This window comes from Conger conger, chromosome 4 (assembly GCF_963514075.1).
Source record: "Conger conger chromosome 4, fConCon1.1, whole genome shotgun sequence".
NCBI lineage: Eukaryota > Metazoa > Chordata > Actinopteri > Anguilliformes > Congridae > Conger > Conger conger.
Window position 1 is genome coordinate 12,395,911 of NC_083763.1, and position 13,509 is coordinate 12,409,419.

Here is a 13,509-nt window from a genome sequence, read left to right on the forward strand (position 1 = left end):
AGCACCTGGACTCAGCTCAGCCCAGCTCAGCCCAGCTCAGAGGGGACTGGGACTGGGGGCGCAAACCCCTGTGTCTATCAACAACATGCACACACACACACACACAGATAACCCCAACATAAACACACCCCCCCCAAACACACACAACCCCTACACACGCAAACACATTCACACTCATGCACACACGCACACCCACAGATAACCCCAACATACACAGACCCCAAACACACACACACAATCCCAACACAAACACACACACACACACAAACACAACACACACACAACCCAAAGACACACATGGGCACTTGCGCACACCACACAAACACACTCACACACAATCCCAACACAAACACACACACAACCCAAAGACACACATGGGCACTTGCGCACACCACACAAACACACTCACACACACACACACCCACAGCACACATAAACACAGACGCTGTGAACTTCCTGCGTTTTAGACGGCGGTGACACAGGGCACTCACCGGGTGACGTCCCTGTGGGTACATGGTCCCAGGAGAGGAGATGCCCGTGGTTCACCCCCCCCCGGGCCCCCACACCCCCACCCTCCACCAGGGAGGGAATCCAAACACCCCCCCCTTTCTGCTCTCTCCTCGCCTTCACCCTCCGGTATCTCCGAAAAACAGGGGACCCCGCCGCGAAGCGTTCGAGAGAGAGAGAGAGAGCGAGAGAGCGAGAGAGCGCAGTTCACCGCCGCATTCGGGCCAGGCGAGCGGACTGCGGAGCCTCTTCCTCGCACTTTTACTCCTCCTCTTCCTCGGGGGGAAACCCAAAAGTCCCACTCCTCTCTTCTTCTTCTTCTTCTTCTTCTTCTTCTTCTTCTTCTTCTCCTCTCTCCGCACCGGAGCCACCTGGCAGTCAGGAGTCCTTGTGCCCGCGCGCTGACATGGCAACTGAAGTCCGCTGGAGAATTAGGTCTCGGCCGCCCCCCTCCTCCTCCTCTCGCTCCGTCCGTCCGCCGTGCCCCCCCGGGAAGAAGACACAAACATAAACACGCTCCTCCATCCAAAGGTGCCCCCCCTCCCTCCTTCTATCTGCGCCTCCTTCTCATGAGATTGAGGAAGAATTCTTCTCTTTCTAAATAAACGTGAAGCCGTGGGTTTCGGGGTTTTCCGTCAGGGAAGAACGCGAAGAGAGGGGAGAGCGAACGAGAGAGAGGGAGAGCCGCGTTTCTGAATGTGCGTCGGAAAAGAGGCAGGAAATCAGGGAAGAACAGCAGGTCAGTGGAGGATCCAGCAGGGTTTTCAGCAGCGAGCCCTAGACTGTAATATAGTGCGCCTGTTGGCTTCAACACAAACACGGCAGCCTGCTAAAGCTGCACTTAAGGTGGAACTGCGGAGATGAGCAGCGGCAGGAGCGGCAGTGAGAGAGATGATCTCCTGTGTTCAGCGTGATTAGACCGAGCGGCCGCACAACGGGGATATCAATGCGTGCAGCAACACACACACACACACAGACACACACACAAGAACACACACACACACACACACACAGAGACACACACACAAGAACAAACACAAGAACACACACACAGACACACACACAAGAACAAACACAAGAACACACACACACAGACACACACACAAGAACAAACACAAGAACACACACACACACACAGACACACACACAAGAACAAACACAAGAACACACACACACACACACACGCATGCACATACATACACACAAAAGAACCAACGCAGGAACACACACACACAAGATATATGCGCGCGCGCACACACTCACACACACAGATATATACACACAGAGACACACAAGAACAAACACAAGAACACACACACACACGCATGCATGCACATACATACACACAAAAGAACAAACACAGGAACACACGCACACAAGATACATGCGCGCACGCACACACTCACACACATAGATATATACACACAGAGACACACAAGAACAAACAAGGGAACACACACACAAGACACACAAGAACAGACGCGCACTCAGACATAAACAAACGTGCACACACACATGCACCCCCACACACGCAAGAACAAACACAAGAACACACGCAGAGGCACACACAGACACGTACACATGCACAGCACTCTCAGTCTCTCACACTCCTACACACATATGCCCCCACACACACACACAAGAACAAACTCAAGAACACACAGACAGACACACATTAGAACACACACATGTACGCACTCTCACACACACACACACACAAGCACAAGAACACAGACAGACACACATTAGAACACACACATGTACGCACTCACACACACACACACACACACACACACAAGCACAAGAACACAGACAGACACACATTAGAACACACACATGTACGCACTCACACATACACACACACAGAAGCACAAGAACACAGACAGACACACATTAGAACACACACATGTACGCACTCACACATACACACACACACAAGCACAAGAACACAGACAGACACACATTAGAACACACACATGTACGCACTCACACATACACACACACACAAGCACAAGAACACAGACAGACACACATTAGAACACACACATGTACGCACTCACACATACACACACACGCACACAAGCACAAGAACACAGACAGACACACACAGCACTCTCCGTCTCACACTCCTACACACACAAATGATGCAGCTCATTTTGCACAGAATTAAGGAGTAGGCAGAAGCACAGGAACACAAAGCGTATCTCGACTACAAGGCAGGGCTGATCTCCTTTAAAATTTTACGGTGAGAGGAACCTTCTTTTCAGAAAAAGGCTCCCTTTGAAAATAAAGAGGTGAGTCAAACTCTGTTCTCTCCTCAGTATTTTACACGCCACTATTATAGACTTTAATAAATAAACCAATATTGTGGCCTCACTTCTTCATTTTTAATATTTGTTTTCTGCGTTTCCTTGATGAGAGGAGGGGGCGCGCCCTCCGTTAGTTAATGCAAAACGGCGTCTTTTAAAACTGAGAGAGCAGCAACACAGAGAATGTACAAACACTGGCTGATACCAGACTCTGAGAAACGCTTCTGTGATCCTCTCCCTGGGCTCCCCCTCACCTCCCCCCTGGCCTCCCCCCCACCTCCTCCCTGGCCTCCTCATGCTCTTCTCTGCCCCCCTTCTTCCTTCCTCACCCTCAGAAATAAAGGTACAAATGCTTGTCGCTGGGGTGGTAACCTACAGGTACATAAGAATGTTCCCCTACCAAGCAATATGCAATTAGTTTGTACCCTTTTGGCTTGGAAAACATCAGTACCCATATGGAACATCTCTGTACTTTCAGGGTACATTAGGGAAATTTGATCCTTGAAGAACGAAAACGTCCCTCCACTGAGGCGACAGTAGCCCAGGAGGCAAGAGCAGTCGTCCTGACGTGCCGGTCGGTGCCTTGCATGGCAGCCAATCGCCATTGGTCTGTGAGTGTGTGTATGAATGGGTGAATGAGAAGCATCAATTGTACCGCGCTTTGGATAAAGGCGCTATGTAAATGCCAACCATTTACTGTCACTCTGCTACAAGTAAATCTTTGGTCTCATCTCAACCACAGTACCTTTTTCCAGAACTCTGCAGGCTCGTTTAGGTACTACTTCGCGAACTGTAACCCGGCCATCCTGTTCTCACAGCCAAATAGTGGCTTTCATCTTGCTGTGTAGATCTGTTTGTGAAGTCTCCCTCCACTCTGGCCTCCTCTCCAGTCCTGGGCTCCTTCTGTTTACCAGTCCTTGATTGGTTTACTTAACACAGCTACACCACTGCACTGGATGAGCAAAGGAGGAATCCCTAAAAATTTCAGCAGCTACCACCCGTGCGGTTATGTGCGTAGCCACACAGCCGTTTACGAAAGGTCAAGGCTCGCCCCTCACCCCTCTTCACGTTAATAAGGGGATCCACACTAAATTGCCTGCTCAAGTCAGAATGGCCCACGTGAATTTGAGAAAACGTTTTTAAGGATGTCGATGCCTGAGACCTGAGATTTTCTTGGTGCAGAGTATCCACTTCAGTGGAACTATCAGTGAACGCATGTTTCCAGTCCTACAAAAGCTGGTGACCCACATACACCTTGTTACCTGCAGTAGCACCGGCACAAATATCATTTTTCCACCTTTTACTCCAGAAGTATCTCCACGACTTTGAATTGAATCATCCGTTTAAAAATGATTTTTTTTTAAGTTACATATTTTTGACTGATAATTAGCCTAATTATCCGTGCGCCTCCAAACACAGAATTTCACACACTTACACAGTCAACATCTGTCAGAGCGAGCTATCGTCTCATTCTCCTATCTTCTCACTCCCTCCATCGCTCTCTCTCCCTCTCAATCCCTTCCTCTCTCTCTCCCTCTCTGTCCTTCTCTCACTCTCACTCCCTCCATTGCTCTCTCAGTCCCTCCATCGCTCACTCTCTCAGTCCCTCTCTCTCACTCCCTCCATCGCTCTCTCTCTCTCTCAGTCCCTCTCTCTCACTCCCTCCATCGCTCTCTCTCTCTGTTCGTCTCTCACTCCCTCCATCACTCTCTCTCTCTCGCTCCCTCTCTCTCACTCCCTCCATCGCTCTCTCTCTCTCTCAGTCTCTCTCTCTCACTCCCTCCATCGCTCTCTCTCAGTCCCTCTCTCTCTCTCAGTCCCTCTCATTATCGCCATTCCGTCTCTATCTATACATCTCTTTAGTCTCTTCCTCACCTCTCCTCCAGCTCCTTCCTCTCCCCCTGTCCCCACAGGTCACGGACCACACTAATCATCGTTATCTAATTGCGGGGATTAGGCAGGTAATTATTCACACGACTCCTTCTCAGGAGCTAATCACGATAACGAGCGCGGGACCGTGAAACGGGCTTCCAGGTCTCTATGGCGGGTTTTTTTCTTTCCCTTCTGTGTCTGCGCACTTCTTCAGAACATCCCCCATTCTCTCTCTCTCTCTCCCTCTCTCTTTCTCTCTCTCTCTCTCTCCCGTGAATGTGAGACGGGGTGAAGAAAGTGGGGGGCGGGGGCAATCCAGGGGGGACACAGCCTGCGGATAATTCTGCCCCCCTTTGAGGTTTGCCAAATTTTTATTCTGCATTTAGCACCTGTGCTACAGAGGCTTGGCAAGGCTGCGTGCTACACAGCGAAACGCCCTATTCAGCTCAATTACAGCACATGTGTCAATTCAGCCCTAGCCTGGGACACATGACTCCAGTAAGGACCGTATGTTCTCTGTAAGACAGGGATCTTCAAATCCGGCCCTCAAATCCAAATCCAGTCCCTGGTTTTATTTTCTCTCGGGTAATTAACTGAACAATTAGTGCTACTGATTGGCCAGACTATTTTCACACCTGACTCCCGAGAACGGGGAAGGTGCAAAGCAGCAGTTCTCGGCCCTCGAGGACCGTGAATTTGACGATGCCCTGCTGTAAGAGTTGATTTAACGCTGGCCATTTCACTGTGTGCCTTATCAGCGTGGCATGGAATGAAAAAAAAACTTCTCATTACGGACTAAATAATAAAAGGATAAAAGGCTGCTATTGCAGCACACCGGGGCTGAACCTTCACGTGAAAAAAAAAAAAAAAGTGGGGGAATATTTCTTTAGTTCAGCACCCTGTGGTGTGCCTGGGGAGGGAGAAAAATACTGAGGAAGACACAAAGATTGTATTAAATCGATATCACTCACATGGGGGGGGGGGGTTCCTGCAAGAACCACAGAGTCTCGACTGTACCCTACAAAGAAACAGCACTGCTTCACTGACGCCTGGGCAAACCTGCCCTGCCAAGCCGCTTCTTTCAGGGCCTAGCATTCTTCTAAACAAGCTACTGCACAACAAAATCCCTGCCAGCAATGTAACCTTTATAACAGCGAAACATCCAGCGCTGAACCCCTCCCCTCCCCGTACCCACTCCCAGAGCTACCCTGAGCTCACCTCCACTCTCCTCGCTGGCTACAGCTCACAGCCCACATCCGTTTGTACATTCCAGTTTCGGGAATATCGCGCTGTCAATCACACCTCCCCTGCTCCTCATCTGAAAGTCTTGTTTCCGGCTAAAACCGCCGGTCCCGGCCGCTCCCGTTGCCCGTACTTCCTCCATGCAAGGACCCACTCGTTTTCATCTCGGACCCCCCCCCCCCCCCCCCCCCTAGCGCTGGAAGAGACCGTGCTACCGCTACTATCGGCAGGCCACGGCTTCAACATTCCCTCCCAGCGCCCTTGGAATGCAGACGCTGTTTAAGATGTTGGCAGGGAAAGTAGTGAACCAGAAGGTTGAAACCAGAAGGTTATGGGTGAAATCCTGGTGTGCTGTTGCTCTGCTGTGTACTGTTGAACAACATTGACGCACGTTGAATTCCTCCCTGCTGTAAATGTAAACGGAATGTAGGCTAAGCCACATTATTATATGTTATATCATCTATTTCATAATCTGTGTGTTCAATTTAACAGGGATCATGTACAAATTAGATATCAGTCGTACCGGAGTTAGCTCTCATTTACGTTGGCAGCAGGCCAACAATTTCAGGCTTAGAATAAAATGATCTAAATAAATAAATTGTAAACATTAATCTCTTTAACCAATAATCTGATTCCATGAACTCTGCTCTGATGGAATTGACAGTAAACTGACAGAAAGTTCCTTTTCATTAACACTTTTTAAAATGCGTGTGACTGTTTAGCTATTGTTAAAATATGCTAACTGCACTTACAAATAATCTCGTACTTTGTGTTGCTGCAATGTTTGCAATTTAAATGCTCTGGTATTTGCCCTTGATATAATCTACTGCTTAATAAATGTACTGTGGCAATTAAATGGCTTTTTTGGGAACCCCTATTAACCCGCCATTAATGTACAGGCCAAGGGTACTCGCCTCCTCATACCTCGCAGTCAGATATCAGGTTAAATATGCAAGTTATTCGAGTGTAACTGTGAAGCTCAAGTTACTTACCGCTGTCCTTACTTACAGGACTATTTTCCCAATATCTCGTCAGTAGCGCACTACAGATAACAGCTGTTAATTAAATCATGATACAAACAACTCACAAGAATCAAAACGGGATTTTCATTATCTTTTTTCAGGCTCGGTAACCACAAACCGAATTCTGAGCAGTCCAAACTCGGACCAGGGGGTGCAAGTAATTAAACACTAAACAGCTTACCAATAAATTGCTTAGTGGACTTACAAATATGATTTTATTGGCTTGGAAATCACTATCAAGTAAAATAATGCGACTTTCAGTAGCGGTTCGAACATTTATGGGAATCAATGTAAACAGAAATGTGACACCTCCGGTGTTATGAGACCGCTAACCCTTCTCTGTGGAGGAGGCGACAGGTTATCTCCTCGCGCCACCTTAAAACCTTGCTGCCGCTGAAAACTCTCCAACCACTTTCCGATTGGTCAGACGGGTTTACAGGCTACAGCCAATAAGTGCTACCGTGTCCCACGTTGGGTCTTGACATCAGAAGCCAAAACCGACCAATCGCTGCGCCGGTGGCCAGTAACTGGCTGCAGGCGGCGGAGAGGGAGTTGCGATGTCTGTGGGGATTCTGGGCAGTGAAGTTCCAATTATTCTATACTCCCCCCCCCCCCCCCCACTCCCGCCGTCATTCACGCTACATAAATGCTCGGTAAATTCAGATGTTAATTTCGGCTCTACCTTTTTTGCTGCAATGTATAGCCTACCCAAATAAGAAAATACACTTCTTATTGCACATGCTGCTCTCTTTCATGTTTATTTTTCTTTTACGCATTCAAGTATACAACGACAGTATCAAACGCCGAGTCGTCCGTGTCTTCATTGTTAAACGGCTTTAAGAAAATTATATATTTGTCACGCGCAGACAGACAGTGCTACGCAGAACAACAGAAACGGCAACCGCGGTGCAGCCGAGAATGTGTGGACTGTCCAGTATGAATGAGCTCAGGACAGGTTAGAGACGGAAAGAATTTCCTGCTGCCGTCTACTGGTTTGATAAGCCTACTCTGTGTATCCCATCAGCTCGACTCTAACACAGAAGAACTGAGGTCACCCCCCCCCCCCCCCCCCCTTAGGGAGACTCGGCCAATTTCTATACAACACTCCGCCGCCTGACAGCGCTGACAGCGTTGCGCCTGTCTGTGACTGCGTTGCCGACTGCCCACACAGACCCAATCCCAGCGACAGCGTATCGATCGCTCTGATAGATTAGGCTTATCCTTCTGACAGCGCGGCCGGCCCACCTCTGGCACCTCGCCCCATTGCCTCCACACACATTTCTGAACTGTTATTTTCCTCTAATTTAATTTCCCTCGCTTGTCGTTACTCTTAGCTGAGTGGCCTTGTCTTGTCTCCCGACACGTTGTCCTGTCACTCACGAACAGCAGGAACCGTTCCCCGAATGTGTAGGCCAACTGGAAAAAACGATTTTTGACAGGTACTGTCGGAACCGCGGGTCACAATAAAACACGTTGTCTTCCTCCTAAAAATAAAAGTTCAGTCATATCGCTCCGTAATATTGGCGCGGTGCCATTTTGTTAAGTTAACTGAGTTAAGTTTTTGAAGGAATTGCAGCAGAAAGTGGCTCAATTAGAGGGTAGCTGCTCCGACTTTTGTTTATGTGTAATTTTCGGTTCCTGTCTCAGCGTAAATCACCCTGTGCAAGTAAGGCTTCGCTGCTCTGCAGAGCCCTAATTACATTTATCCCACTTATTTCCTGTATGGGTGGGAGGAGGGGGGGGCGCAGTTAGGCCAGTGAGTTTGTGTGTGTGTGTGCGTGTGTGCGTGTGCGTGTGCGTGTGTGTGATAAAGAGAGAGAGGGGGGGGGGGGGGTGGGGATGTTGTTTAATGAGCGCGAGGTGAAAAATACCACCACCTGACAGGAAAAGCGTCCAAAACGAAGCTGGATGAAATGGTAGGCTCTTTAACTCTGCCATGCTATCAGTGTCTTTGTGTCGATCTGTGTTTCCATCTATTATCCATCTGCGCCTCTCTCATTTGCGGTCGCAGCATGCATAATTGATGCGAGTGTGTTACAGATAGTGATGTTGTGTGTGTGTGTGTGTGTGCGCGCGCGTGTATCTCAGTGTGTGTGTGTGTGTGTGTGTGTGTGTGTGTTTCTGTGTGCACATCTGAGGGTGTGTGTGTGTGCATCTCTGAGTGTGTGTGTGTGTGTGTGTGCGTCAGTGTGAGTGTGTGTATGACTGTGTTTGTGTGTGTATCTGAGGGTATATCTGGGGGTATGTGTGTGTGCATCTCTGAATGTGAGTGTGTGTATGGCCGTGTATATGTATACGTGTTTGCATGTGCATGTTTGCACCTAGCTATTTATTGAGCCCTTTCTGATGCTCATATATCTACACATGCATGCATTCATCTCTGTTTATCAACCTGTGAGAATCCTTAAGGTGATCACATCCCATATGGAACGTTGTTGCTCCCCTGGGCCGAATCCTCTGATCAGATTATTTTGGCGAACCCAGTTGTGTAACTAATTGTGATTCCGGGAAGTTACACTGGATAAAAGCGTCCTGCGTCTATTAGTAGCTCGCATTACCGATGCCACTGTTTAGCAGAGCCGCGAGTAGCGGTGTGGCGTTGTGTGTAGTGCCGTAGAGAAGGCGTGGGTCAATTCCCTCACGCTCGGCTGATTGCGGATTTCAAACACTCGCTCTCAAAGACGCGGTTCATATTCGTAATGCGAGACATCGGGGTGACTGTCTGCTATGACAACGGAAACTGTGATGCAGGCGATTTGTGGTTTAATACAACGTGTCAGCATTTACATTTAAACAGCCTTTTTGAGGGTAATGTGCGTTGTGTAATGCAATGTTGTAATGTTTCCTAAATAAAGACAAAATGTCTGCTCATTGCCCTTCTTCCTTCCCCTCTATCTCGTAGGCCCCCTTCTCTTTCGTCCCTGCTCACATAAGATGCGTTTTAACAGATTTACAGTGTTTACTGGCACACAGCCAGATGCTATTTAGGACCTTGTATGTGTGTGTGTGTGTGTGTGTGTGTGTTTGGGTGCTGTGTGTGTGTGTGTGTGTGTGAGTGTGTGTGTGTGTGTGTTTATATCTGTGCTCGGTCTGTTTAAACACTGATCACAGCCTGTGCATACAGTGCCAGCTCGGTGTGTGTGTGTGTGTGCATGTTTGTGTGCTTGCGTGTGAGAGTATGTGTATGGGTGTGCTAGTGAGCATGTGGGGCGTGTGTGTGTGTGTTTTATTACTGATTTAGAGTGTGTACTGGCAACCAGATTCACAGCCAGATGCTATTTAAGACCTTTGTGTGTGTGTGTGTGTGTGTGTGTGTGTTTGTGTGTGCACGTGTGAGACACTGAGAGTGAGCACGAGGGTGTGTGTGTTTTAGTAGGTGTGTGTCTTTGTATTGCATTTCTGTGTGAATTGCCTTGTATATGTTTGTGTTTGTGCGTGCCTGCGAATGTGTGTTTGAGTATGGGAGTGTGTGTGTGCGTTTATCTGTTTCTGCTAGAGCATGTCGGAATGTGTGTGCCTGCGAATGTGTGTTTGTATATGTGAGTGTGTGTGTGTGTGTGTGTGTGTGTGCGTGTATGTATATATGTGTTTGTGTGGGTATGTGTATGTATATGTGTATATGTGTGTATGTGTGCATGTGTCTCTGTGTGTGTATGTTTATGTGTGTGTATGTGTGTGCTTGTGTGTGGGTATGTATAAGTATGTGTGTATGTGTGTGTGTGTGTGTGTGTGTGTGTATATGTGTGTGTATGTATGTGTGTGTGTATATGTGTGTGTATGTGTGTATGTATGTATGTGTGTGTGTGTGTGTGTGTGTGTGTGTGTGTGTAAGTGCATTAGCGCTGGCTGGCAGAAGGGCAGGCGGTCGACGTGAATGCTAAAACGCTGGATGGCATGTTGGGAGAATCCTGGGGGAGTTTGGCTGTTTAAACGACCCCAAGCAGCTGGGCTTTAGGTACAGGGGGGGGGGGGGGGGGGGGCGGGTAGGAGCATGCCTGTGTGAGCTAAAGAGGGCGACTACAGGCTTTGTTACTGAGCGAGAACCACACCAGCAGAGCCAGACGCAGCGTTAAAATAGCCTCACACAGCCACAGCCACAGCCACAACGGCCACACAGGAAACACAACAAACAGAGGAGGAGAGAGCACTATGAAGCACTCACACTGCCGTGGAAAAGTATTTGTTTCCTTCCTGAAACACTGATATCAAATTATAGGAAGAGTTTGGCTGCAACTATTGCTACTAAAGGCGGTGAAACCAGTTGTTTGTGTTTACTCAGGTTCCCTTTGTCTAAAGATGTGAAACCATTTGCAATAATAGAGGAAGTCAGGAAGGGGGCAAATATTTTTTCATGCCACTGTATGCAGGGAACACTGGTAACTGAGCTGAAGGAACTACATACTCTAGTAATGAACACCAGCCTGTACAGGCAGACCTGCTATTGCATCGTTATGTAGCAGAAAGACACAGAGAGAGAGAGAGAGAGAGAGAGAGACTGTCCAGGCCTTTCAGCGATATCCAGAATAATAATAATGAATAAATAATTTGTTATTTAGTTTACACTTTTATCCAAAGCGACTTACAGTTGATTAGACTAAGCAGGGGACAATCTACTGTGGCACAATGCAGGGTGAAGGGCCTTGCTCAACAGCTGTGCAGTTCTTATGGTAGCTACACCAGACCACAGGCTGGCCAGTTTTAACAGATTAAGCTGTTTTTCCTCCTAATCCAATGAACAATATTGCAAATTTCTTCCTTAAAAGCTACAAGCAGTAATATGCTGTAAATTATACTGTGCACATGCACAGCACCGAGTCAGGTTGCTTTTATAGCTGTATAACTGTGTGCTGTCACAGGATAAGAAGATGCAAAGACAGAGGGTGGACCGTTTGATCCAGGTGGACAAAAGGATGGATGAAACAGTAACTCACTCTTATTCTGTAATTCTCTCTCTCTCGCTCACTCACTTTCTCTTCCATTCTCTCATTCTCTCTCCCTCCTCTCTCATTCTCTCTTTCTCTTCCATTCTCTCATTCTCTCTCCTCTCTCATATTCTCTCTCCCTCCCCTCTCTTGCTCTCTCTCTTTTTATGTTTGTGTCTTTCTTGCTCCCCCTTTCATTCTTTCTGTCTGGTTCTCTCTCCCTCTCCTATTCTCCCCCTCTCATTCCCTCTCTCGCTCTTTTGCTCCCTCTCTCATTCTCTCTCCCTCTCTCCCTCCCCCTCTCTCATTCTCTCTCTCGCTCTTTTGCTCTCCTTCTCTCTCTCGCTCTCTCTCTCTCCCTCCCTCTCTCTCTCCCTCTCTCTGTTCACAGCTGTGGAATGGCCTGGCTGATTGGCACAGTGCCTGGGTCATGTCATGCCAATTAAGTTCAGCAGCTAAAAGACTTCCATCTGGGAACACTGCATGTTACTGACAACATTAACCCTTCGCTGAACCGGGAGTGTCACACACACACACACACACACACACACACACACACATAAGCACACTCACACACACACACACACAAACACACATACACATAAACACACACACACAAACTCAAAGATATTTGTAGGCACACACAATTGTGTATATGTGTATACAAACACACACATGCACAAACAGAAGCATATGTGCAACGCACACACAACACTCCTGCAAAAAAGCAGCGACCAATTATCTTAAGTGCATTAATTCATATGCCTCGGATGTCTTAATAGATATGATATTAATTCCATTATTGGCTGTACTAGAGATATGGAAAATATAAAACAAAAGAGAGCACTCGAGACTGGAAAATGAAAATGTGAGGTTTACAGAATGAGACATAAGGGGGGTGACAGGAGGGAAGTGTACGGGGTAGGAAGTGTATAAGGAGACGTGTACAGAAAGGGAAGTGTACAAGGAGGGAAGTGTACAGTGAAGGAAGTTTATGGGGAGGGAAGTGTACGGGGAGGGAAGTGTACAGTGTGGGAAGTTTATGGCGAGGGAAGTGTACACGGTGGGAAGTGTACGGGGAGACATGTATGGGGAGGGAAGTGTACGCAGAGGGAAGTGTACAGGGTGGGAAGTATACGGGGAGAAGTGTATGGGGAGAAGTGTACAGAGAGGGAAGTATACGGGGAGAAGTGTATGGGGTGGGAAGTGTGCAGGGAGAAGCCATAATTATCCAGCCAAATAACACCATCTGGTGGAGATCTGGGACACCATCGGGGGGATTAGACTACAATACCCACAAAGCTCTGTCAGGTTTTGTAGTTTCCTGAAATAGCCAGCCACAAAAGTCAGCACGACTTCCTTGAGTAACACCTGCTATATTATCATGGCTAACTGTGCTGTATTCAGACTGCTGAGAGGAGGAGAATGGAATGGAACTGCAGGTGACAAAAACAAGCAGCAAAAACAAGCCTTACATTAAATTAAACCCATTGGACTCCATCGGCAGCTTGTGCCACTGACCGTGTGTAATGTGGGCCACAATTAATAAAAGTCATGCTTACTTCCTCATAATTAGCCTATTTGCAAAATAATATACATTGTGTGATATGCTATATAACCGATAAATTAATGCAT

At 47.7% G+C, this 13,509-nt stretch overlaps 1 protein-coding gene across 2 annotated transcripts in view; it reads right to left on the reverse strand.

Annotated features, from left to right (window-relative positions):
- Positions 1 to 572, reverse strand: part of tle2b (TLE family member 2, transcriptional corepressor b) — a 60,158-nt gene extending 59,586 nt beyond the window's left edge. For both annotated transcript variants that reach the window (XM_061237907.1, XM_061237905.1), the window contains exon 1: positions 492 to 572. In XM_061237907.1, coding sequence (XP_061093891.1) covers positions 492 to 515 — 24 coding nt within the window. In that variant the 5' untranslated portion in view covers positions 516 to 572. The remainder of the gene's footprint in view (positions 1 to 491) is intronic.
- Positions 573 to 13,509: the final 12,937 nt, after the last annotated feature.